The sequence below is a fragment of the Oncorhynchus nerka genome, linkage group LG6 (genome assembly GCF_034236695.1).
Source record: "Oncorhynchus nerka isolate Pitt River linkage group LG6, Oner_Uvic_2.0, whole genome shotgun sequence".
Lineage (NCBI taxonomy): Eukaryota > Metazoa > Chordata > Actinopteri > Salmoniformes > Salmonidae > Oncorhynchus > Oncorhynchus nerka.
This window is the reverse complement of record NC_088401.1, coordinates 35,857,224-35,884,765: the sequence shown is the minus strand read 5'-3', so window position 1 is coordinate 35,884,765 and position 27,542 is coordinate 35,857,224. Positions and strand designations below refer to the sequence as shown.

Here is a 27,542-nt window from a genome sequence, read left to right as displayed (position 1 = left end):
TTTCGGTCGTCAGTTGGATGATGTTTCCTCCGACACATTGGTGCAGCTAGCTTCTGGGTTAAGTTGGCGGGTGTTGTTTCGGAGGAAGCATGACTCGACCTTCGCCTCTCCCGAGCGCGTTGGGGAGTTGCAGCAATGAGACAATATCGAAATTGGGGGGAAAAGGGGGGAGATTCTCCATTGAAAGTGCCTTAGTCAAAGACTAAGCTTATAATGTGTGTCCAGGAAACCGCCCCTCTGTGTTAATTTCAATTACCACAATGTCAGGACATACTCTGTTCAGATGTCAATGTGCCTGAATGACCCCTGTACATTTTGCCTTCAGAAACCTCATTGCGTTCACTAAGGATGGATCAGATCCTTTCGTTCGGGTTTACTTGCTCCCTGACAAGAGCCGGACAGGCCGGAGGAAAACCAGCAACATAAAGAAAACCCTGAACCCTGTGTATGATCAAACGTGAGTTCTGACCCGGACGTTCACTGTAGGCCACCTCCATAGAATTACATATAGATCTTTTAAGTAATTTCTCTTTAATTAAAAAAGTATCTTGTTTTGAGGTGTTGTTGTTGACTGCAATGACTTGACTCTTAATTACATATAGATCTTTTAAGTAATTTCTCTTTAATTAAAAAAGTATCTTGTTTTGAGGTGTTGTTGTAGACTGCAATGACTTGACTCCCCTGTGAAAAGTTGCCCGGCCCTATATTCATTGTTAGCCTTTGTGAGGCTGTTAGCCTACTGAATTTACAGTGCATTCGGAAAGTATTCAGACCCCTTGACTTTTTCCACATTTTGTTACGTTACAGCCTTATTCTAAAATGTATTAAAGTAAAGTTTTTCCTTATCAATCTCTATGGCCACCTCCTACATTATGCAACTATTTAACCATCGCAAAAATTAATCACATCATGTATTATATTCATTCATCACCCAGTATCACTGCAGTAGGAAATCATCACTCAGAAATAAACAAAGGAGAATCCTAAAGTGTGTGTTTTGTTCATCTGCAGGTTTGAGTTCAGTGTGTCCATGGTGGAGCTGCACAGGAGAACTCTGGACATCGCTGTGAAGAACGGAGGGAGTATACTGTCCAAACACAGAGGACTCCTCGGGAAGGTAGTGTCTCCTCACAAAAGATAGTCTGTTCCAAATGGCACCCTATTCTAAATCAAGAGTTTACGATTAGTAAAGCTCAAACCAAGTTTACTCAACCACTGGGTCACACAGCTGCGTAAGACAAAGACATGGTTCCACCAGCACAGGTATACATTTAGGTGAATTTTCCTCCTTACACATCTTAACAGCCAATACACCTCAGTTGCTGGACAGAACTTTAGTGATCAGTTCTTCCTCACTTCATCTGACCTGACCCTGGCCCCAAGTTCCACACTCCTCCCCAACGGCTGTCCTGTTATCTTGTACCAGACTGTGGCCTTCTCCTTCCCATAGGATCCCTGATGTCTAACCATATCATATTCTGACAGAATGCAAATGTTCCACATTCCCCTCTCTCCCTCAGTGACACGAATAAGGATGTTTCATATTTTCAAGGTTAGAAGTCAGAATCCATCACTATATAGTGCAATACTTCAGAGCCCTATGAGCGCACTGTGTTGGGAAAAGGGTGCCATTTGGGACACAACATTGTTGTACTTTAAAAATGAAGGACTTTGATTTTCATGATGAATTATCTGATTGTTGTTGATGCCTGCAATGCGACTGTACTTATAACAGGTGATGGTGGATTTGAGTGTTGAGGATATATCCAAGGGCTGGACACAATGGTAAGATGCTCTTTTACCCAGTTTGTATTGTCAGCTCTGTGTTGTATTTGTGTTATCATTTGATACAAATTTGATTTGGTGAAATGAACTAGGTTGTTTGTTGTTTATTCCATGATTACATCTTTGGGTGTGAGACAATATGCTGGAAGAAAAATCATATGTATCTATTATGATACAAATACAATCAAAATCAAATCAAACTTTATTTGTAACATGCCTCCGAATACAACAAGTGTAGACTTTGCCGTGAAATGCTTACTTAAGGGCTTGAAAGTAAGTGAGGTCTACACTTGTTGTATTCGGCGCATGTGACAAATAACGTTTGATTAGATTTGGATTGTATTTGTTAGTCATGTTTTAGTTTCTGCCATTGCCATTTGTCCACTCCACTGGTGTTTTCACTCCTTGTCTTGTCATGTAGGTATGATCTGACTGAAGATGGCAACCGCAAAACAGTCCAGGCATAGAGAGGTAGAGAATGACACAGGAAGACCGCACCTCCATCATCACAAACACCAATTGACATTCGTAGAAACACACTCTGCTTTCACATAGTGTTATCGCTTATCAAAGGGCACATCATTTTCCTCTTCTTTCGATTTGTTTTGCCATTTAAATGTGTGTGCTTTTATCATGTCGACCTGAGTAGAGATACAACTTCAGGTTGACTGTAATATGCTGTTCCTGCACTATTCAACGACGTCAAAAGTTTCGAAAAAATTGTCCTGTTAAAAGCAAAACGTTTATCAGAAAATGTAGGTTCATGTGTCAACAAAAAAAAAGCACATTTTACTGCCTTTTTTCCTAAGTTGTCAATGTTTATACATGTATAACTGGGCTAAAATGGACTAATTAAGATATGCAGGGATTTCATTTTTATTTGTTACTATTGAAGGAAATGATGTTGAAATCCTATTTTATTTTTTATTTGTCATTGAATGGACTCCATATCTATTGATGAACGAATTCTCATCAAAGGGACAGATATGGCTACTATGGTAGTTACAAGCCATGAACATGGATGATCAGTTCATTAGTTTTATGTATTTTTGTCATGCAGTGTTATTTGGTCTTTGTTTACTTCCATGTGTTTTCTTCATGCTAATAAACATCAATTACTAGTACAGTGATTCAAAATCCTACCACTGAAAGCACATCTAAAAAGGATGAAATTGTGGTTCAGTATATTCTACACTGTATATTTTGAGGGATTCAGTGCAATATAGAATTATGTTGAGATGGAGGGGTATATGTCAGGGCGGGGATATGTTCTGCTCTGCTGTACATTATATCTAAATAGAGATAAGAGTTTGATTATTGTAATACATCATTTGTAAATTAATAGAGGATAATATATGAATGGTTTCTTACACCAGACGTTATGGTCAGTTTTGAGCAACATTGTGTGAAGTTTTTGTATTTATCTGTCGAATGATGACAGAATGTGCCGTAGGCTACTCCTGTACGTAAAGCCATACAGTGAATACTGTTTTATCTTGAAACACTTCCATGTTGTGCATTACAAACATCTTAAATCCCCTGTCAGTTATCTTTCCTGTGCCTTATTAACATTAAACACCTTCACATTCACAAATGTACATGAAACCTTTTAGCATCAATAGTTTTCAGGTTTGGAATAAGTATATTCATGGTTTGTTTTGAATAATAAACAGTTGTTTCTCTTTAATTAAAAAAGTATCTTGTTTTGAGATGTTGTTGTTGTTGACTGCAATGACTTGACTCCCCTGTGAAAAGTTGCCCGGCCCTATAATCATTGTTAGCCTTTGTGAGGCTGTTCGCCTACTGAATTTACAGTGCATTTGGAAAGTATTCAGACCCCTTGACTTTTTCCACATTTTGTTACATTACAGCCTTATTCTAAAATGTATTAAATTAAAGTTTTTCCTTATCAATCTACACACAATACCCCATAATGACAAAATGAAAACAGGTTTAATATTTTTTTGAAATACCTTATTTACATAAGGAATCAGACCCTTTGCTATTAGACTCGAAATTAAGCTCAGGTGCATCCTGTTTCCATTGATCATCCTTGATGTTTATACACCTTGATTGGAATCCACCTGTGGTAAATTCAATTGATTGGACATGATTTGGATAGGCACACACCTGTCTATATAAGGTCCCACAGCTGACAGAGCATGTCAGAGCAAAAACCAAGCCATGAGGTCAAAGGAATTGTCTGTAGAGCGCCGAGACAGGATTGTGTCGAGGCACAGATCTGGGGAAGGGTACCAAAAAATGTGCAGCATTGAAGGTCCCCAAGAACAGTGGACTCCATCATTCTTAAATGGAAGAAGTAAGAAACCACCAAGACTCTTCCTAGAGCTGGCTACCCAGCCAAACTGAGCAGTCAGGGAGAAGGGCCTTGGTCAGGGAGGTGACCAATAACCTGATGGTCTCCTCTGTGGAGATGGGAAAACCTTCCAAAAGGGCAACCATCTCTACAGCACTCCACCAATCAGGCCTTTGTGGTAAAGTGGCCAGACAGAAGCCACTCCTCACTAAAAGGCACATGACAGCCCGCTTGGAGTTTTCCAAAAGGCACCTAAAGGACCCTCAGACCATGAAAAACAAGATTCTCTGGTCTGCTGAAGCCAAGGTTGAACTCTTTGGCCTGAATGCCAAGTGTTACAACTGGAGAAAATCTGGCACCATCCCGGGGTGAAGCATGGTGGTAGCAGCATCATGCTGTGGGGATGTTTTTCAGCGGCAATTACTGGGAGACTGGTCAGGATCGAGGGAAAGTTGAACAGAGCAAAGTGTAGAGAGATCCTTGATGAAAACCTGCTCCAGAGCGCTAAGGACCTCAGACTGGGGTGAAGGTTCACCTTCCATTAGGACAACGACACTAAGCACTCAGCCAAGACAACGCAGCAGTGACTTCGAGACAAGTCTCTGAATGTCTTTGAGTGGCCCAGCCAGAGCCCGGACCTGAACCTGATCATCTCTGGAGAGATCTGAAAATAATGTGCAGCGACCCTCCCCATCCAACCTGACAGAGCGTGAGAGGATCTGCTGAGAAGAATGAGAGAAACTCCCCAAATACAGGCGTGCCATGCTTATAGCGTCATACCCAACCGGTGTCCCCACACATTGACTCTACTCGTACCTGCTGTTAATTGCCTCGCTATTGTTATTTTACTGCTGCTCTTTAATTATTTGTTACTTTTATTTATTTATTTTTTGGGGTATTTTTCTTAAAACTGCATTGTTGGTTAAGGGCTTGTAAGTAAGCATTTCACTGTAAGGTCTACAGCTGTTGTATTTGGTGTATGTGACAAATACAATTTGATTTGACTTCATGCCGTAATCGCTGCCAAAGGTGCTTCAACAAAGTACTTAGTAAAGGGTCTGAATACATATGTAAATATTATATTTACATGTTTTTATGTTTATAAATGTACAAACATTATGGGGTATTGGGTGTAGATTGGTGAGGGAAAAAAACCTATTTAATACATTTTATAACAAGGCTGTAATGTAACAAAATGTGGAAAAAGGGAAGGGGTCTGAATACTTTCCTGAGTGCACTGTAGCTGCTAGTCCTTGTTTTGATGTACGTAAGAGCCATCTAGTGGTTCAGGCACAACTTTAGTTGATATTTTAATTCAGGATTATTTACTTTCCAGTTACTTTACATTAATAGCGTTTAAAATGAACTGATACAAATTTGAGAGACCCTACACGCTGTGTGTGTTTACATATTACTTTAAGTTAAAACCACATTTTTAAGAAACTACAGTTAATAGCCAACATGTGAAGGGAAAACATGTATTTACAATTTACTGCAAATACAATAAGTGGCTTGCTCTACAAAATGCTGCAAAAACAAATGACAGTAGATTGCGTGCGTGAAAGAATTAACGTAATGACGTTGTACAGACGTGGCTCTGGATCTTAAATCTAAATTTGCGCGGGGAAGCAGTTGGGTGGGTGAGTGTGTGGCTAGCTAAATCATAATAAGTAATCGTTTATGATTTATAAGAATAACGACACAACATTGATATGTATTTAACATTAAATTCGCTTAGTGGTATATAATGGTCTGATGAACTTTATGTCATATTTCAGTCTATAAATCTTAAACACGAATCTAGCTAGCTAGCTAACTTGGCTATGTTATTGTTGCTTTTATCCCAATCCTTCAGATATTTGACTGTTTATTTCACGGCACTGGCTAAACGAAATGTCTAAGCGAGAGGCATTTTTAAACTCGGTCTGCAAAGACAATGTGGGGGAATTTCTGAATTTCACTAAACTCCATGTAAGTAACTTTACACTTCGCTAACGTTAGCTAGTTTCTTCTGTCAGTTTGTATTGCTGGGGTGTATTCATTAAATGAGAGTTTCTTTTGGACAAATTCAGTTAGGTCCCTTTCGTTCCATTTGCACGGTTTGCTTCTCTTTGGTTCTGAAATTGTAAACTGATTCCTTTAAAGATGTAATGAATGCACACATTGTTAGCTTTTAGCAAGTAAATTATGCTCCACCAAGTGAGCTAACTAACTGTTTACTTACATTTCTGATGAGTGACATGAGCTAGCTATATATCTACATTTAGATGGTATAGCTAAAACCAATTGTCATTTTTGTCAACCTTCAAAAATAAATCTTATAGGACCAATACTCATGAATCTTAAAATGAGTATTTTCTACAACACTGATTTGTTGTTTGTGTATATATCTGAGAGCCTTGCCTCTGACCCCATATTGTTGCTTGAAATGTTACCGCAGAAGGACACGACTGAGCCCTTTGACTTGGAAGAGGTCCTGCAGGAGTTGCCAAAGGTCCAGAGAGAGGCACTGTGGGCCAGACTAGTCACCCTGCTTTGTGACCAACTGGCGGCCTTTCCACCAACGCACTGGGATGCTGGCATAGAGGAGGACAATGACATGGAGATGGAGGTGTCCCCAGACCTGGTGAGTACTTGTTAGTTATGTCACTTAAAGTTTCTACAATACTAGTATCGTGGCAAGGAAACAAAGCATGAAGCGGGTTTAATTTGAGTGATTACAGTCCTAATTGTTGGAAACGAACCACATTATGTTGTCACTCAGAGTAACATTTGTTTATTTTACATGCTATATCACACAATATCTTACTTAAAGCAGGTTCAACCAAAGAGCTTTGTCTACCTCTGGGTTTCTTTCTTTTGCCATGGAAAATTGGGTATCATAGTATTGTGATACTGGTATAGTGACAACTCTTCATCCTGGCCACTCTTGCTCTTCTATATTGTTCCTAACTGGACATGACAAGAGAGATGGTTTTATTCTTGTTCTGACTTCATCTCCTACATCTAATGTAAGTGTTGTGTACTATTCCTTGATTGAGAGGTGTTCATCTTTACCGTTCTTGTTCAGACGCACACCATATCTGTTCTTGAGGGAGTGACTCTCGTGGTCACTGCTTCGGTTGAAGTCATTGAGGATGGTGACACTTACAACTCTCTCTTAGAGTGCGCCAACATATTAAATGGTGAGTGCCTTAGTTTTATTGAATATTAACCCTGTATCCTTGATTTTTATTTAACTTCTGTAGTGCTTTTCATAGCCAGTTAAAATAAAATAAAAACTTGACTCTCCTGTCTCTCTGTCGAACAACTCCAGGTGTCTTGCCCTACCTTCCTGCCTCTGAGATGCCTCTGCGGCAGGCTGTCCACAGTCTGTGTGAGGCCTGGTGGAAGAAAGGCCTCCTGGGGAAAGAAGAGCTGGGCCGCACAGCCTTCCTCGTATGCCTGGAGAAGACTCTCATACTGAAGAAACCAGTACGTGCCCTTTAGCACCAACATAGCCTGTCGTTGCTTTTCTATTTTGCTCTCTGTCGGTCTTGCTTTCTCTCTAGCAGGCTTCGTAGGATTGCTTAAAAATATATATCACAGTTATTTTGGTGGAAAATACAGAATGATAGGCTACATGTTTCATGTTTCCTTCATTTTTGGGGGGCTTTTGTTCACCCCCATATCTAATTGTCTTTCCTCCTCTGTGTTTTTGTCAAGCCCCATAAATCCCTAATTATCTTCATCAGGAGTCAAAAAGTGAATGACTGGTCTCATTAAATCTGTTTTATGTCCACTCCGTGGTCTCGACAACAGACGAGCGCTTTCTAATCACCTGGCACTCTCATTCAGTGCTCATCTGAAGAATTTGATTTGAGAGTATGTACTTTATCTGATTTCTATCTCAGAACTGAAGTCTTCAACTCTAGTGTATCTGAGAGAGGTGGATATTTTCAGGGGAGTGATATACAATGATGGTCTGTGAGGGTGGGGGGGGGTTTCACGAAAATAGTGAATTTTGTGCCCCATTTGATATTTTGTCTAAATTTCTAGGAAGTTTAACTCTCAACCCCAAAATCTCACCATTGTAAAGCCCTGGTTTTGTTTTGTTGCTTTGACAAGTCATTTCTGGAGATTATTATTTATTTAATGTGATTAGTGATTCATTTTACGTCTGTCCTTCATTTTAAGGTCAACCCTGTTACGTGAACTGAACTCTCATTTTAATATGGTAAAACTATTCATAAAAAAAAATCTAAAGAAACATTGAGCATCTAATAGATCATAGTGTAAAAAAAGGTGAGCTGGTTCTAATCTTTTTGTCCGTTCTGTGGTGTATAACTGAATTGGTCGAGCATAACACGTCAACCCTGTTACCCATAAATAGGAAGACAGGCTAGAACTGTTTGAACAACTTAACTTTGTTGTGAAGCATTTAATTGCCACTTCTCAAAAAGGCACCGAATTGGTGGAACGAACCATCCGCATTTTGGGCTGTTCTCCGAAGTGTGTCTCTGAGTATCTGGGGGAAATAATTCTCTCTGTATTAACTGTTGGTCTAATCTTGTCACATTTTGTCTTGTGTGGCGTCGAGCAGTTTTATATTTGGGGTTGCTGAATGTTGCCGCTGCGTTTTCTCAGATGACTGAGATCCAAAGGCTGTGGGGTTTCCATGAGGTGCTGCTGACTGTGGATTTTCAATCGGAGGACAACAAGGAGCTGATCGATCTGCTGCTGCAGTGCTTCCTCAGTGTCAATCACATCAGAAATGAAGATGTAAGTTTGTGTGTCAGAACGGGGTTTCGCATATATAAACAAATGTATTCAATACTTTATCTGTGCCTGTTTGAGCTCGCCTGGCTTAATATAACAATAGAAAAGACTGCAACCCCTGCACATCTGGTACTCCAGACAGGCTCAAGCAAACGCTATGTTTTTCAATCGATTTGAAACCCAGGTCTTGTCTGTGTGTTCTACAGTATCATGCTCACATTGTTGTTCTGACAACATGACTTTCTTGGGCAGGGAAAGCGTCTGATGGTGTTCCTCTTTAGCTGGAATGTCAACTTCATCCGGATGATCCATGGAACCATCAAAAACCAGCTGCCCTACTTTGCAAAGTAAGTGTTTGCGTTTCTAGTTTGGCCTTGTTAGAATGTCTGCCAGATTGGGAGGTTGAAGGTTCCATACCCGGTCGAGTCATACCAAAGACTCTAACAAAATGGGACCCGATGCATCTGCTTGGCACTCCGCATGCAGGGTTCCCCCAAAAGGTGGCCAGCGAGTGATTTTTATTTGGCCTTCCAAGCTTTCTGAGCAAAAACATTATAATTATTTTTTGAGTTGGACATTAAGGACTGTAAAATTACCAGGATATCAGCTAAAAGTGATTCAAATTTAGTAAATCTGTTCCCAAGTATTCCCACACACAAATATAGAGGCATATATGAATGTATCCCAATGTAATCAAGGTTTGAAATGATTCTGTTTTTGTCAATAGTGTATCTGTTTGGGCTTCTCGCGGTCACTTTACAGAGTACAAATAATATATAGCTTTGTTCGGCCCGCGGCTGAATGTAATTGGGGACCCCTGATTTGGAGTGGGGCCCTGTCGCATACTAGCGTCCTGTCCAGGGGGTGTAGTTGCACCTCCCGCTGCGTAAACGGGACATGGTCTGTTGTGGCTCGGTCAAGGCTTTCTTATTCTACGGTGGCTGTCAGGAGGCAGTGGTTTTCTATTATTTAATTCATGATGATATACCAGTTGTTTTTCTTTTACTCCTTGGTTGAACTATTTTCCCAGTTCCCTCACTGACCACATAGCTGAGATCTACTGCCGGGCCTGGAAGAAGGCCTCTGGGTTCTGTCTGGAGCAGATAGAGAGCACCTGCATCCAGGACTTCATGCAGCACGCTGTGCTCCTGCACAGGTCTTCACCCGTCCATGCCAAAGTCAGACAGGTGGGCGTGCATGTTTGACTCTGTGCATGTCCCAAATGGCACCCTATAGGGCACTACTTTTGACCAGGGCCCATACTAGTGCACCATATAGGGAATAGGGTGCCACTTGGGACGTGGACAGAGTAATACTTCAACAGCACACATTACTTGTAAAAAAAAAATAAAGTATATATATTCTCTTCTTTCATATCAAGACTGCTAAGACTTTAGCATAATATAATAATATATGCCATTTAGCAGACGCTTTTATCCAAAGCAACTTAGTCATGCGTGCATACATTTTTTATTTTTTTATTTTACGAATCGGAGGTCTGGGGAATTGAACCACCCTATCCTGGTATCGCAATACCAATGCTCTACCAACTGAGCTACAAAGGACCAGATCATATCAGCAAACCTCTGGCTGGCTTACTTTGCCACAAAGTTGACATATTCTTAGCAATTGTTGACTTGTGTTTTATGTGTGTGACTGACTGAACTCTCCCTTCTCTCTAGATACTGAGCTACTTTCACAAACTGAAGGGCCGCCACAGGTTGGATGAGATGCTCTACAGACTCTACAAGCCCATTCTCTGGAGAGCGCTAAGTGTACTGTCAAAAGTCCCCTTCACACACTCTTTATTTCTGGATAGTGCCCCCCCCCTAGTTGAACTAATGAAGAAATCGTCTCGCTATCATTGTAGGCTGCCAACTCTGAGGTCCGGGCCAATGCCACTCTGCTATTCACAGAGGCCTTCCCTATCCACGACCCCAGCCAGAGCAGTGAGAAGATGGACGAGACCATTCAGAAACAACTGGACACGCTGGTCGTAAGTCAATGTATTATGACATTGAATTTCCAAGTGGTCGTTTTAATGCATTTGAAACTCCAAAAACAAAAATGCCACAAGTTGAGCGAGTACGACAGTTTGGTATTACGAAACATTCCCAAATCAGCGTAGAATGTTTCCATGTGTAGATTAAAGGGTCAAATAGTTCAAGTGTAGTGAGCCTTTTTTTTTAATCAGAATTGTGTACAGTCTATTCCTGTTTATTCCTTGCGTCTCGTCAATCTTCTGAAGCTCTCTCCTGTCTGTTCCTGTGTGTCTGTTTGTAATATGTCAGAGCCTGCTGGAGGACCCTCAGCCCCTGGTGCGCTCCACAGCCACCCTGGGGGTCTGTAAGATCCTGGCCAAGTGCTGGGAGGTCATCCCCCCCACCGTCATCACCGACTTCCTCAAGAAGCTGGTGGTGGAGCTGGCCAATGATACCAGCTCCCCTGATGTCCGCTGCTCCGTCTTCAAGGTTGGGTGACCCCAGTATTGAATACTATAGAACACTATTTAGTAGTACATGACTGGCCCATAAGGCTCTAGTCAAAAGCAGTGCACTATATAGGGAATAGGGTGCCATTTGGGATGCAGGCCCTACAGTGCATACGGGAAGAGTATTCCGACCCCTTCACTTTTCCACATTTTGATACGTTAGAGCCTTATTCTAAAATGGATTAAATAAAAAATAAGGCACATGACAGCCCGCTTGGAATTTGCCAAAAAGCACCTAAAGGACTCTCAGACCAACAAGATTCTATGGTCTGATGAAATCAAGATTGAACTCTTTGGCCTGAATGCCAAGCGTCATGTCTGGAGGAAACCAGGCACTGCTCATCACCTAGCCAATACCATCCCTACGGTGAAGCATGGTAGTGGCAGCATCATGCTGTGAGGATGTTTTTCAGCGGCAGGGACTGGGAGCCTAGTCAGAATCGAGGGAAAGATGAACGGCACAAAGTACAGAGATCCTTGATGAAAACCTGCTCAGGACCTCAGACTGGGGCTAAGGTTCACCTTCCAACAGGACAACAATCCTAAGCACACAGCCAAGAAAACGCATGAGTGGCTTCGAGACAAGTCTCTGAAGTCCAGGCCCAGCCAGAGCCCGGACTTGAACCCAAACATCTCTGGAGAGACCTGAAAATAGCTGTGTAGAAACGCAAGAATGGGATAAACTCGCCAAATACAGGTGTGCCAAGCTTGTGGTGTCATACCCAAGAAGACTTGAGGCTGTAATCTCTATCAACAAAGTACTGAGTGTAGGTCTGAATACTTATGTAAATGTGATATTTCAGTTTTTATTTGTAAAACGTTTGCAAAAATGTCTAAACCAGTTGTTGATTTGTCATTATGGGGAATGTGTGTATATTGAGGAGAGAAAAACAATTTGATATATTTTAGAATAAGGCTGTGATGTAACAAAGTGAAGGGGTCTGAATACTTTCTGAATGCACTGCAACTCTGACCCCCCCCCACACACACACACACACACACTAGATCGCCACCAATCATTGTTAAATCTTCTCTCCAGTGTTTGGCCATCGTACTGGACAATGGCTACAGCCACCCATTGCTTGAGCAGCTTCTGCCAGCTCTGAAGAACAGCCTCCATGACACCTCGGAGAAAGTACGCGTGGCCTTCCTCGACATGCTGCTAAAGATTAAAGCGGTGCGGGCCGCCAAGGTAAGACACAGCTTGTGTTTGTTCGCATTGTACAGGCCGTGCGTAGGTACATATTCCGTATGAACGTCTTTAGCAACGCACATGCCCCGCCCATCTGAGGATCTGTCTTTTCCAGACCTCTTTTTTCCTGTGTTTGAGGCGTGCAGAATCTACTCTTCTCTTAAATCTTCCTGGGTGGATTGCTTTCATTTTTACTTCTGAGACTCTATCTTGTGTCCTTTTTTTTTCTCTTCTCCCCATTAAATGTCATGACCGCGTAAATGTTCGTAATGACCTGTCAAACACACCCCGGTAAATGGCTGAAATGTGCACAATGTCTTTCAATTGAATCTATAAGAATGCTGAAGCTTAATCTGGGATTTAACGCACTGTCCTGACACTTGCGTCACAAGAAAGAGGAGGAAGATCACTTCTTTCTTCTTTTTTTAAATGATAGGTGTGCATGTTTTGTGGAACTGAAAGAAAGTCATTTTAATACAGTTGAAATGTTTACCAATTTGTAAGTCGCTCTGGATAAGAGCGTCTGCTAAATGACTTAAATGTAAATGTTGAAATGAAAGAAACTCACCAAAATCAGCCACCTGGATTATGGGGATGTTGTGTCTGATCTTGCAAACGGTGTAAAGTGTGCTAGGTGTAATCTAGAACCAAGTGTGTTGATCTGTATTCTGAGCGTATCCTGCAATTGACACACTTGTTGAATTATGCAAGAAAACGTGAGAACAGTAATTAATGAGGCATAGACCACGCAGATGAGTGCAGGTAGGATAGACAATGTTTTGTTGGTTGTAAAACCCTGTTCCTCCCCTTTTTATGTGAATTGTTTCATGTCTGCAAATATACACGGTGTGTTTATGCAAATGCGCAACATATTTTATTTTAACACTAAATATAAAAAATAAAAAACTGCTACAATAAGAATGTACACTGAATGTATAAAACATTAGGAACACCTTCCTAATATTGACTTGTGCCCCCTTTTGCCCTCCGAACAGATTCAATTCGTTGGGGGCACGAGTTCTACAAGGGGTTGAAAGTGTTCCACAGGGATGCTGGCCCATGTTTGACTCTAATCCGACTTCCCACAGTTGTGTCAACTTGGCTGGATGCCCTTTGGGTGGTGGACCATTCTTAATACACATGGGAAACTGTTCAGGGTGGAAAAACCCAGCAGCGTTGCAGTTCTTGACACAAACCGGTGCGCCTGGCACCTACTACCTACCATACCCTGTTAAAAGGCATATTTTCTCTTGCCCGTTCAACCTCCAATGGCACACATACATAACCCATATCTCAGTTGTCTCAAGGCTTAACAATTCTTCTTTAACCTCCCCTTCATCTACACTGATTGAATTGACATCAATCAGGGATAATAGTTTTTACCTGTCATGGAAAGAGCAGGTGTTCCTAATGTTTTGTACACTCAGTGTACTATATTCTAAGAAAGAAAAAAGTGACATTTGACAATAAATTGAATACCTGAATTGCCACGATAAGTTTCTCAATGCCATTCATTATTTGTCTGCCTGTAAACTGTTTCATGTCCAACTTTCGCATTTATTAGACTTGTTTGAAGCCTTTTAACAATTTTGATGGCCTTTGATATCTTCGTTGTCATTTTGTATGTGAAGGCCATAAACCTTTTTGATACCGCCACTACCTCGGGTAATACTGCCAGACATTTACTTGCGGTGCTCACCCTGACGTACACCCCCCCTCTTTCATCTGGCCAGTTCTGGAAAGTGTCCTCCATGGAACACCTGCTAGCCCGTCTGGCTGTCGACTCGCAGCCCGTCTCCAAGCGCATCGTCAACCTCCTCTTCAATTCCTTCTTCCCCGTCAACCAATCAGAGGAGGTGTGGTGTGAACGCTGTGTCACTCTGATTCAGATGAACCCCAAGGCAGCCAGGAAGTTCTACCAGTACTCGCACATCTACACTGCCCCCACTAACATAGGTGAGTTTGTCCCACGTATACACATCCCCCACCAACATACAGTAGGTGAGTTTGTCCCACGTATACACATCCCCCACCAACATACAGTAGGTGATTTTTCCCTGCAGCTAAGTAGCGCCTGTCGGGCATATGTGGGATTTAAAGCCTTCATTGATCCTTGGAAGTTTACTTTTGTTGAAGTCATAGGTCTTTATTCCCCTGTAGATAATACTTTTTTTAAAGAAATGCATATCTAGCTCGTAGCTGTTGTGAGTCATTTGAAGTTGTTAAAAATCCCCAGACTGTTTACTGTACCTCTTGTGTCCCAGTCAAGCTGATGCTGACAATCCGCCGGTGTTTGAATGCCTGCATCCAGACTGAAGACCCGAACAAGACCAACCCGGCCAACAAGGAGAACGCTAGTGTAAGACTGATTTTTGGATCACTTACAAGACCAAGGAGATTCTTGTTTGTCAGTGTAATTCATGTACTATAATGACACATGTTTATCATTCAAATTGCAGTCTGGGAATTGTACCTCCCACCCCTTCTTGAAGAAAATAAATGACCTTCTAGATGCCTCATGAGTTAAACTGTCGTACCCCATCAAAACCCCAAATACAATCTTGTTTTACTCCATTGTAAGCACTGTCTAGCTTCAAAACAATGTTAAAACGATCATTTTGATCTTATGGAGGGTCAGTCTTTTGAATTTAAGAGTGCTTACATGACTCTCATGCAGAAAGCCAGTATGAGAGTGCGCTAAGGGTTAAGGCTTTTTATGGTTTGAGTGCGGGTACCTACTGAACTCTACATTCCTCCAGCCCCACCACTCAGCTGTTTACCACCACAAGTTTTCCGAGTGACAGTTTTTAGTTGATTTTCAAATCTCAGGTTCTTGAGGATGTCCTTTCGGTCAAGGACTCGGCGTCCATGGCCAGTCTGCTGGAGGTGGTGGTGATCCTGTGGAGGAGCATCCGGAAAGCCCTGGAGCTCAACAAGGACGCCCTCCAGTACACCACTGCCAAGTTTGGCTCCGTCGTGCCCAAATATTTCAACGTCTTCCAGGTATGAGGTGGACTGGAGGTCGCGTCCCAATAGTCTCTCCTTTCTCCCAAACTGCGCACTGCTTCACTCTCATTCATGGATTTTAAAGGAAATGACCGGTATATTGAAACTCCCTCTAGCCCATGCCTACACCAATCCAATGTTTTTAAATGTGTGGGGAGTAGTGAGAGTGCACACTTCAGGAAGAAGCGAGATGCACCCTAGATATCCTCCACATCTTTTAAGGTGTCCTCACTTTTATCTCTTTCAGGAGGAGCGTTGCACAGTTCCCCTCATCCAACTGGCCTCCCTACTGCCCCCAGCTTCAGTCCCCACTTTCAGGTCAGTGGAGGTCCTGCTAACTTGTCTTTTTGTGTTTGTTTTGTTTTTGTCTCCACTTCAGACTCTTGTCTCTCACTCAATCACTTACTCGCGCACACGCGTTAACACTGTCCCCTCCTGGTCCCTGTGTTCCAGCTGCGGGGTGCTGTCCAGGCTGAAGAGGCTAGAGGCAGGGGCCAAGGTGTCCCAGTACAGTCAGATCATCGAGTGTATGTGTAGCTGGGGCCAGGCCGCACACGTCCTGGAGCTTATCACCGACTGGCTCACTGAGGCCTTACCCACCACCACGGTAAGTAACACACCGAGGTTGCGTCCCAAATGGCACCCAATTCTCTATATATTGCACAAATTCATATGTTCTCTGGTCAAAAGTTGTGCGCTATAAAGGGAATTGCTATTTGGGACACAGACACATTGTTATGCCTCAGTGGACCCTCAGTGGCTTCTTGGGATATTTATATTTTAGGCCTAAAATATAAATATCCAAATTAACCACTGAGATGTTGTCTAGGGATTCTGCCATTGAAATCCTTATTATACAAGAGACACAAAATTCAGATTCTACAGCACAACTGCAGTCATATTTTAAGTGTGAAACTAAACAATAACTCAATAATTCATGCCTTCTGGGAGTGCTGTAAAGCCCAAAAGTTATGGGCAGCGTTAGAAAGCTGGCTGTCAGAAGTTTTATAATGTAAGTTTACTTTTTTAAATCTGTCTAGCTGCATATTTCAAGACCATGAGGGTGCAGTGAGATACCCAATGGGTTGGACAATTTTCTTTTTGTTTTTTATACTGAACAAAACTTAACACAACATGCAATATTTTTTAAGATATTCCAGTTCATATAAGGAAATCAGTCAATTTAAATTAATTGGGCCCTAATCTATGGATTTTACATTACTGGGAATACAGATATGCATCTGTTGGTCACAGATATTTGCCTCCTTCGCATAGAGTTGATCAGGCTGTTTATTGTGGAATGCTGTCCCACTCCTCGATGGCTGTGCGAAGTTGTTGTATGTTAGAGATTCATGATATATCGGTGAGCTTATCGGAATCGGACGATATTAGCTAGAAATGCCAACATCTGTATCGCCCGATGTTGAGTTTAACGCCGATGTGCAAAACCGATGTCAAAGCTGACATGCATACGTATATAACGAGAGTAGATGACGTAATGACATCATGGAAAATGCAGCGCTACACTGAACAAAAGCAGAAAAATACTAAGCGCCACCTTCCAACAGCTAAACAAGTTCAAGTCGAGCAGTCATTTGAAAGAGTAAGAACATTTCAGCGAGACAGCTCAAAAGGCGAAATCCATTAACGCCAAGATAATGGGATTCATTATGCTACTTGCTATTTTATGTTTGAGCAAAAGAACACTGCATTAGCCATGGCAAAAGGCAAAGAATTGCAGGAAATTAGCTTTAAAACGGCCATATTTTCTCTCAGCTCCATGGAGAAATGTGTAGAATTGGATGGCCATAACCCCCCTTCCTGCTCCCACTTGTCCTTCACAGGGCAACGGGAACACCAGTCGGAAAGTGCGCATCCAGGAGACAGTGGAGGCCAAGCCAGACCTGGGGTTAGATTACCTGGAGTACCTAGTCAGCCGCACCTCCACGCGGGACTGCATACTGCCCTTCAAGCATGGCCAGCTCAAACAGCTGCACAAAGCCCTCGGGGCCTGGAAGGTACAGTAGATATATTTTGTTTGATGTTGCTTATATGTGCTGTGATAGGCATAGGTGTGATCCTGTGTCCTGTTTGCCTCCACAGTTGGTGCTGTACTCCCATCTGAGCTCTTCTGAGGCCCAGGCCGATGTTCCCAGTGCAGAAACGGCACTGAGGGCGTTTGCCCTTCACGCACGTCTCAGTGCCCATCTACACCACAAAGTGAGTTCTATCACCTACATACTTCTACCTCTGCTGCAAAACAGACCAATTCAGACTCCTCAAATCTGTGTACGGTAGTGCTTTGCACACGATAAATTGACAGAATTATCATCAGGGTTGGTCAATTCCAATTTCATTTCAAATTCCAAATACAATTCAAGCAGGATGTGGAGAATTTACTTGGAATTGCAGCGATCTTCAAAACATTTAATTGGAATTGAATTAGAATTTAGACTGTCTGAATTTAATTGGAACTGAACATGAACCATCCTTGGAATAGAATTGGAATTGAATTTAAATTGGAAAATAAAAACATCCTGTGGAATGGGATTTTGAATTATGAAACTTGAATTGTATTCAAATTGTGTACGGGAGTTAATGCATTCAAATTGAATGCAAACTTTATTTTAAATCAAATAATTATATACATGTTTTCTAATAAGGAGTTGATGTGCAATATATTTCCTGTTCGGTTATTTTGGTCCAATTAAAGTGATAGTTCACCCAAATGACATTGGTTTTCTTGCCCTTAAGCAGTCAATGAACTATCCCTTAAGGATGCATTTTATACTAAGTATTGTTTACGCAATTAATATGTATTGCTTTAAAATTCTACAACGTATGCCATTAAAGCAGTCACTTTTATCCAAAGCAGCTTAGTCATTCATGCATACATTTTTTTACGGAAGGTTGGTCTGGGGAATCTAACCCACTACTATCCTGTCATTGCAAAAACCATGCTCCACCAACTGACCTACAGAGGACTACAAAATGTTGGAAAGATACATTTGAAATGGTGTCAGGGGCTTATTTAACATATTTCCCAGCAAGCTGTTTTGCTGGTCCATTTTTTTTTCAAATGATTTGTTTGTCTTTGTTTGTTATTTATATTATGCAGCACAAAGCTAAATCATTGTTTTTATTTATTATATACTCTAATCTGTTAGTGGTTGGATTTATTGCACCCGTTATTGAGACTGTGGAGCCACTAAATATGGTTTATGTTGTCTTGTCAACTTTATACTCTCTACCTTGCAGTCTGTCTGAATGCAAAATGTGCCGGATGAACTATTCTAAATGTTGCAAATCCACCATTTTGGTTGGATTTCAACGGGAAATAAACACCACCCTGAAGGTTATCGCAATTTGGTCAAATGGCCTGTGCAAGTCAAATATATAATTTTGCGGGGCTAGGAAGTAAACAGGCAATCAAATATGTAGCTTCTGGTATTTGAGCACACTTAGATTTGCATATGTTATGTAGCCTTTGATAGAGGCTGGACATGCAAATGCATTTAGTCAAGTCAATAACAAACAGTCATGGGGGGGTATTTCCAACGTTCACTCTAAAGGCACACTAGGATATACAGTGCATTCGGAAAGTATTTAGGCCCTTTGACTTTTTCCACATTTTGTTACGTTAAAACCTTATTCTAAAATGGATTACATGTATATTTTTCTTATCGATCTACACACAATACTCCATAATGACAAAGCAAAAACCGATTTTTTTTGTGCAAATGTCTTAAAACTGATATCACATTTTACAGAAGTATTCAGACCCTTTACTCAGTACTTTGTGGAATCACCTTTGGCAGCGATTACAGCCATGTGTTTTCTTGGGTATGACGCTACAAGCTTGGCACACCTGTATGAGAAGTTTCTCCCATTCTTCTCTGTAGATCCTCTCAAGTTCTGTCAGGTTGGATGTGGAGCGTCACTGCACAGTTATTTTCAAGTCTCTCCAGAGATGTTCGATTGGGTTCAAGTCCGGGCTCTGGCTGGGCCACTCAAGGACATTCAGAGACTTGTGCCGAAGCCCCTCCTGCGTTGTCTTGGCTGTGTGCTTAGGGTTGTTGTCCCGTTGGAAGGTGAACCTTCGCACCAGTCTGAGGGCTCAGAAGTAGGTTTTCATCAAGGATCTCGCTGTACATTGCTCTGTTCATCTTTCCCTAGATCCTGACTAGTCTCCCAGACCTTGCCGCTGAAAAACATCCCCACAGCATGATGCTGCCACCACCATGCTTCACCGTAGGGATGTTGCCAGGTTTCCTCCAGACATGACGCTTGGCATTCAGGCCAAAGAGTTCAATTTTGGTTTCATCAGACCAGAGAATTTTGTTTCTCATGGTCTGAGAGTCTTTATGTGCCTATTGGCAAACTCCAAGCAGGCTGTCATCTGCCTTTTACTAAGGAGTGGCTTCTGTCTACCATAAAGGCCTGATTTAGTGGAATGCTACAGAGATGGTTGTCCTTCTGGAAAGTTTTCCCATCTCCACAGAGGAACTATGGAGCTCTGTCAGAGCAACCATCGGGTTATTGGTCACCTCTGGTTTGGCCGGGCAGCCAGCTCTAGGAAGATTCTTGGTGGTTCCAAACTTCTTCCATTTAAGAATGATGGAGGCCATTGTGTTCTTTGGCACTTACAATGTTGCAGACATTTTTGGTACCCTTCCCCAGATCTGTGCCTCGACACAATCCTGTCTCTGAACTCTATGGACAATTCCTTTGACCTCATGGCTTGGTTTTTGCTCTGACATGTACTGTCAACAGTGGGACCTCATATAGACAGGTGTGTGCCTTTCCAAATCATGTCACAACAAGTTGAATGTACCACAGGTGGACTCCAATAAAGTTGTAGAAACATCTTGAGGATGATCAATGGAAACAGGATGCGTCTGAGCTCAATTTGGAGTCTCATAGCAAAAGGTCTGAATATTTAAGTCAATTGGGTGTTTGTTTAAAAAAAAAAAACGTGCAAACTTTTCTAAAAAGTTAACTTTGTCATTATGGGTATTGTGTGTAGATTAAGGTTAACAATTAATTTAATCAATTTTAGAATAAAGCAGTAATGTAACAAAATGTGGGAAAAGTCAAGGGGTCTGAATACTTTCCCGAATGCACTGTAAGTAAATATTGGCTTATATCCCAAAGTGCCTGTTAGTGAACGTTGGAATTACCACACATGACTGTGTTTGCTCGTGACAGAGACATGGTTGTTGCATTCAATTCTTATCAAAACTGTAGACTTCACAAGTGAATGCATAAGTGAATATGTTTTCCTTCAAATGTAACCCTTTATGACATAACATATCAAAAGGCTATACCACAACAGATTAGTTTTACCCTAACACAGGATGTAACTAGAAATCAATAAATCAATGTGCATACAAAAACAGATCATTTTTTAGAATTGTGTTTAAATAACTGTCAGTGTCAGTGTTTTACACCAGAGAAAAAGGACACAATCACACTCTGGTTATTAACATCAATGGGTTATTTTACAACGCTGAGTGTTTAATTTAACTCCTGAATGAATAAACCCCTCACTCTACCTTTCTTTTAAATAGTGTTTTTCCTTTATTAGTCAGATGCAATAGCATGAAAGGTGGAGACGGCAATTGAACCCTGGTCTCCAGCCGGAAAGCACACGTTTGCTTGTTGCGGGGAGTGTTGCCCACAGGACCATGGCTCTGGAGCATCCTCTCGTTTCTATCATTAATCTTGTTTCGGACTACAGTTTGCAATTGTAAATGTTACATAGTGGGTTTTGTTTGAATATTAATGTGTAGAAAATGTATATATGTTTTTTTTGCCGATTTTTTTTTTTTGTTTGTTTGTTTTTCGAGAGCATGGAGGTTTGTTCCTTAGAATGTGCTAAACCAATTTGGGCGAAAACTGTATAAAGTAATAATGAATAATACAGTAGGCACTACTGAGTGGAATGTAGTATTTTGCATATTTATTTTGCATTATTTCATGCTCTTCATATTAAATAGCTTTAATTAATTGGATGGGTTCTATTTCTATCTAATTGGATGTTTTACATCTTTGACGTATGTTTTAATTTGGAAAGTATCTTAACGGTGTTTTATATATTTGACAAGTTAAGCTAATTCCCCAAATTCCTGAACGTTTTCAGAGTTCAGCGGTTACGGGTTGTCCCATTTTAGCAATCATCCACATTAGAAGACTTTATTTCAAACGTCACGTATCTCCAGTCTAGTATCGGCCACTTTATCATAATTAACGATCAGCAAAATGTCCTCGAAGTGTTGGCTTTTGTCAGTGTCTGTAATTTGGTTTATCATCCCAGGTCTAATGAACAGTATTTGGCATATAACTGGTATTCTGTAGCTCAGTTGATCGAGCATGGCAATTGCGACGCCAGGGTAGTGTGTTCAATTCCTGGAACCGCCCATACGTTAAATTTTTTTTTTTTTTAATGATGCACGCATAACTAAGTCGACTTAGAATAAAAGTGTCTGCTAAACGGCATATTATTTATTATATTATTTACTGGTCTGTGCCGTGTTTGGGCTATAACCACCTTTTACCACCTGTTATAACCACCAGGGCTTTCTGTTCTATAACCACGTCTTTTCTTTCCCAGTTCTCTGAGTGCAGGGATTTCCTGGTTTCTGTGGAGAACACCGCAGCATGGGTGGCAGAGAGGGCGCTGCCCTTCCTGGTCAGTCCCAGTGAGGGAGGGGTCACTGAGCAGCAGCTGGGCCTCGCCAGGCAGGTGGTAGAGGTAAGCACAACCTGCTGGATAGGGAGGCAGGTATCAAACCACGGGATGGGGTTTACGCTGCGTTTATGTACAGTACACCTATGTGTTATTTCTGTGTTCAGTATTCTGAGGTAGCTCAGGGGTGTCAAAACGCGATTTCTGGAGGGCTGTGGGTCTGCTGGTTGTGTTATTTCTTTTCCATTTGTGTCCAACTCCTAGAGAAACCAGGTGTGGGGAATTCCTAGCTAATCAATGACCTCAATTGAGAGTCAATCAAATGTATTTCACATCGCCTTTTTTTTTTATATCAGCAGTTGTCAGTGTGATTCTGAAAACCTTTCAGACATAAAAGAACCGCTGTGGTAAATAGTTCTGTGTATGAGAATCCGTTACAGCTTTTTTCCAATGAATAAAGTCATGGTAATGTATGAGCATCTTTATAGTTTTATGGTCAGCAGATCAATTCTTCTCCTTTTCTTAGGCTTTCAGTTTTAGCTAAGCCTGCGCTCCAAATGGCACACTAATCCCTATGTAGTGCATTGCTTTTGGTCAAAAGTAGTGCACTTTTAGGGAATAGGGTTCCATTTGGGGCGCAAGCCTTAGTTGGTTATAGATTGTTATTCCACACTCTTGCCTATCAGCTCTCTGCTGTATGCTGCCCACTCCCAGAGAGCTAGATGGACTCATTTGTTTTTTTGAAATGGGCTTCTCTAGTTATTTCTGCCATTACTCTCTCGAGTCTGTCGCCTAAAGGCTGCTGCTGTGAGCGGATATTGAAAATAAACCCTCCTATTTATCTCGGTACTCACTTCTGCTGCTTCCACCAACTCTATGGCTCCAGCACCAACACTTGAGATAGTATGGTGGCTTATGCAATGCATTGTTCTCAGGAAAAATGTGCACAAAAAATGAAATGTTTAGTGATTGAACGTTATTATTGTCCTGCGATATACAGTACCAGTCGAGTTTAGACACACCTACTCATTCCAGGGTTTTTAATTGATTTGTATACATTGTAGGATAATAGTGAAGGCATCAAAACTATGAAGTAACCCGAAAAGTGTTAAACAAATCAAAATATATTTGAGATTCTTCATAGTAGCCACCCTTTGCTTTGATGACCGCTTTGCACAACCAGCTTCATTAGGTAGTCACCTGGGGTGCATTTCAATTAACAGGTGTGCCTTGTTAATTTGTGGAATTTCTTTCCTTCTTTATGCGTTTTAGCTAATCAGTTGTGTTGTGACAAGGAAGGGAGGGCAATCTTCTGTATACCCCATTTGGTAAAAGACCATGTCCCATATTATGGCAAGAACGGCTCAAATAAGCAAAGAGAAACGACAGTCCATCATTATTTTAAGACATGAAGGTAAGTCGATCTGTAAAATTTCAATAACTTTGAAAGTGCAGTCGCAAAAACCACCAAAGCTCTATGATGAAACTGGCTCGCATGAGGACCACCACAGGAAAGGAAGACTCAAGAGTTACCTCTGCTGCAGAGGATAAGTTCATTAATTACCAGCCTCAGAAATTGCAGCCCAAATAAATGCTTCACAGAGTTCAAGTAACAGACTCATCTCAAAATCAACTGTTCAGAGGAGACTGTGTGAATCAGGCCTTCATGTTCAAATTGGTGCAAAGAAATCATGACTAAAAGACACCAATAAGAAGAAAAGACTTGCTTGTGCCAAGAAACACAAGCAATGGACATTAAACTGTTGGAAATCTGTCCTTTGGTATGACATTTTTGGTTCCAACCGCCATGTAGGTGAACGGCTGATCTCCGCATATGTGCTTCCCACTGTGAAGCATGGAGGAGGAGGTGTGGGGGGTGCTTTGCTGGTGACACTGTCTGATTTATTTAGAATTCAAGGCACACTTAACCAGCATGGTTTGCCCTTAGTGGGACTATCATTCGTCTTTCAACAGGACAATGACCCAACACACCTCCAGGCTGTGTAAGGGCTATTTGACCAAGAAGGAGAGTGATGGAGTGCTGCATCAGATGACCTGGCCTCCACAATCACCCGACCTCAACCCAATTGAGATGGTTTGGAATGAGTTGGACCACAGAGTGAAGGAAAAGCAGCCAACAAGTGCTCAGCATATGTGGGAACTCCTTCAAGACTGTTGGAAAAGCATTCAAGGTGAAGCTGGTTGAGAGAATGCCAAGAGTGTGCAAAATTGTCATCAAGGTAAAGGGTGGCTACTTTGAAGAATCTCATATCAAATATATTTAGATTTTGTAAACAAAACAACAAAAGTGGGTTACTACATGATTCCATTTGAGTTATTTCATAGTTTTGATGTCTTCACTATTATTTTACAATGTAGAAAATAGTAAAAATAAAGAGAAACCGTTTCATGAGTAAGTGTCCAAACTTTTGACTGGTATTGTAGTTTAGTTTGGTCTTTCAGCATGATTACAGGTTCTTAAAAACAGTTGTCAATACAAACTCTGATTTACTATTAAAAAAACACACATTAATGCAAGAGTTTCTGTATGTTAAAGTTTTCTGTCCCTCTTTACTCTAACGTTATTGTGATGTTTGGCAGAATTTCCTCACAGTGTGCAGCGATGTGATCCGGGTGGGCCTTGGGGATGAGGAGTTCAAAGGGCAGGTCCTTCACCTGTGCTCCGTCGTGCTCCTCTCTGGTCAGTATAGCTATCTACACTACACAGATACAATTTCAGAGACATGCAGAGTCAATATGAAGGAGTATGCCACTTTAGAGCCATTTTGGATCTGTAAATCAACTTTGCCATAAGGCACATTTGGAAACGTAGATTGTCGCTTGTGCACCTAGTCTAATTTCACTGTGTGTGTGTGTTGTGTTCTCAGAGAAGGGCTACCTGTGTGTTCCACTGCTGCTCTCTGTGCTGACGGAGGTGGCGGAGAACTACGTCCCCGTGAACCAGGCCCAGGACGACCAGTCCTCCATCATCCTCAGCGTGGTTACCAACATCTTCCAGAAGATCCTGGAGGTCATGGCTCGCCGCCTGAGGAAGGACCCCGAGGAGGGCCAGGAGGTGTGGAGGATGGCTGCTTCGCAAATGGCACCCTTCACTATTTATAGGGAATAGGGTTCCATTTTGGACGCATCTGAAGTCATCAGTCGCCGTATCAACAAAGGGCTTTTTATTGACTGTTTGGTTTGGTGTGTGCTGATTTGAGTGTCAATCAAAAACGCACCCTTAGGTCATTAGAGGTCGTCTCTTCAATCAGATTGTTAATGGCTGTGTCTATAAATAATACCTATTTGGCCGAACAACAGAAGCAATACTGGAGTCATATGTATCAAGCTTCTCAGAGTAGGGTTGAGGATTAGCTTCCCCCCCCCCCTATCCATGTGATCGTATTCATTGTGATCTAAATGACCGAACTGCACTCCTACTCTTAGACACATGATACATTATGGCCACTGTTCAGCTCGCAAATGTGAATAGATGATTTTAAGTTTGATTCTCTCTCACCCTGGCTGTTGTAGCTGTGGCACTCGGCTGTTCCCGCTCTAGGAGACTTCCTCCAGGTGGTTCAGGCTTGGTCGGGCTTCGACTCCAGCCCCCTAAACGGGGTGTTTTCAACCATCTGTGCTGCAACCCTGGCGGCAAGCCAACACTCCCTTCAAAGGGTAAGAGCAAACTAAGATGGCTGATTCACCACAAACACTATTTTCCTACATAGAAAATATGATTCACAATGTTTATAGGTTGCGTATTAAGAACACGTACCATATTTTGTTTGCGCTGATCTTAAAACGTTTCTGTCTTAGATTACACATCCCCAAGAGGTCACAATACCAGAGACAGTCCAGGATTTGCCTCCTCTCTCATGCATCTTGTTGGACGTTCTCCTCAAATCGCCCGCTGTCACCAGGTAACTTCTCCCCAAGAGTTGCTGCTTTCTGACTACGCTGGCTTTTTTGTTGTTGTGATTTTTATACATTTTTCACACATAAGGAGTACTAAAGAAACCGAACAGACAAACACGGTCAACACCACACAATGTCATATAAAGACCGTGTTAAATCAAACACAAAAAACGAAAGACAATGGAATAATATACTTTTTCCTTTGTAGTTTCTGAACCAATGTCTCTTCTTTTTCAGGGCCTTCCTGGCAGAGATCAACTCAACTGTTGACTCCGAGGTCATTGACGGTCTGACCGGATTGGCTTCAGTTCTTCACATTCTGGCAGTTGTCAGACAGAGTGAGTAAAACTGTTGCAAATAAAGACATCCTTTTATCTAGGTCCTAAACAATGTTTTGTTTTCACATTTATGATTAGTTTCTGACAGGAGCTACAGGTTTTTGTTTTGCTGCTAACTTTTGCCCGGGGTGAGCAGAACGCGTTCCACTCCATCAACTATTCTCGGGCCCGAGCCGGTTGTTTATGCCCAGGTTTCATTTAAACTAATCAAATGGAAGAAGTTGCGTGTCCTGTCTGGCTGCCCTGTAATGATTGTGCCCGTTTTTCTTCCAGCCGGGAAGTTTAAGGCAGATCTGAAGAGTACAGCCGTGTCCATCCAGAGGCAGCTTCAGAAACACTGCTCCGTCACGGCTGAGAACGAAGGACACATCCAGAGGTGACTAGACTAACGAACGTGGCAATGGTTGCGTCCCAAAGAGCACCCTGTTGTTCACTACTTTTGACAAGGGCCCATAGGGCTCTGCCCAATAATGTTTTGTACCATGTTTTGTGCTGCTGCCATGCTATGATGTCATAGGTCTCTCTTTATGTAGTGCTCGTAAACTGGGAATTTTGAGAGGGCAACTTACATTTTTATGGCAAAATAGCAACCTAAAAATTACATTTAAAAAAATGTTTTCTCTTTTCTCCAGGGTAATCTACGAATCTGCTATCAAGACATTAAATGAGCTTCTGATGCCAAGCCATTGAGGGGACAAGAGCGAGAGAACGTCAAGATTGAACATTTTTAACATATATTTAACATTTTCTAATTGTATTTGTGTTGCCAGTGTCAGCAATGTTTGTGTTCTGTTCTATATATTTTTTAAAGCTTTTCTATGTAATCATGGGTTATGCAGAATGATTTGTAACTTGTGCTTTGGATTTATGTATTGCCTTAGTAGATATAGATATGCTGCATGAACTGAACTGTGTAACATTGTTCACTGTTTAAAAATAAATTGACATTTTTGTTTCAGCTTTTGTCGTTGTGGATTCTCTGTAAAATGCCTCTAAGGAAATCAATCACCTGATCTATACCATTTTAAAATGGTTATTTTATCATATGT

At 41.5% G+C, this 27,542-nt stretch overlaps 2 protein-coding genes across 4 annotated transcripts in view; both read left to right on the top strand.

Annotated features, from left to right (window-relative positions):
• esyt2b (extended synaptotagmin-like protein 2b) overlaps positions 1-3,494 on the top strand; it is a 46,798-nt gene extending 43,304 nt beyond the window's left edge. For all 3 annotated transcript variants that reach the window (XM_029661557.2, XM_029661559.2, XM_029661558.2), the window contains 4 exons: positions 326-457; positions 1,012-1,117; positions 1,736-1,785; positions 2,207-3,494. In XM_029661557.2, the coding sequence (XP_029517417.1) occupies positions 326-457; positions 1,012-1,117; positions 1,736-1,785; positions 2,207-2,252 (334 nt within the window). In that variant the 3' untranslated portion in view covers positions 2,253-3,494. The remainder of the gene's footprint in view (positions 1-325; positions 458-1,011; positions 1,118-1,735; positions 1,786-2,206) is intronic.
• Positions 3,495-5,661: 2,167 nt separating this feature from the next.
• On the top strand, positions 5,662-27,451 carry ncapg2 (non-SMC condensin II complex, subunit G2). Its single transcript, XM_029661556.2, has 27 exons — positions 5,662-5,742; positions 5,958-6,073; positions 6,543-6,728; positions 7,173-7,287; positions 7,419-7,576; positions 8,729-8,863; positions 9,113-9,207; positions 9,891-10,047; positions 10,543-10,635; positions 10,731-10,856; positions 11,152-11,331; positions 12,391-12,543; positions 14,277-14,499; positions 14,808-14,902; positions 15,373-15,546; positions 15,797-15,867; positions 16,003-16,156; positions 17,394-17,567; positions 17,653-17,769; positions 22,163-22,303; positions 24,839-24,938; positions 25,126-25,313; positions 25,772-25,915; positions 26,057-26,160; positions 26,393-26,493; positions 26,767-26,869; positions 27,126-27,451. Exons 2-27 carry the CDS (start codon positions 5,996-5,998, stop codon positions 27,181-27,183), a joined length of 3,423 nt encoding a protein of 1,140 aa, XP_029517416.2. The 5' UTR covers positions 5,662-5,742; positions 5,958-5,995; the 3' UTR covers positions 27,184-27,451.
• The last annotated feature ends 91 nt before the right edge of the window (positions 27,452-27,542 follow it).

Excerpts from the sequence above, each read along its gene's own strand:
- ncapg2 (XM_029661556.2), top strand. The coding sequence starts at position 5,996 with ATGTCTAAGCGAGAGGCATTTTTAAACTCGGTCTGCAAAGACAATGTG. Across the intron at positions 14,500-14,807 it reads CACTGCCCCCACTAACATAG|TCAAGCTGATGCTGACAATC; the intron begins GTGAGTTTGTCC and ends CTTGTGTCCCAG. Across the intron at positions 17,568-17,652 it reads AAGCCCTCGGGGCCTGGAAG|TTGGTGCTGTACTCCCATCT; the intron begins GTACAGTAGATA and ends TTGCCTCCACAG.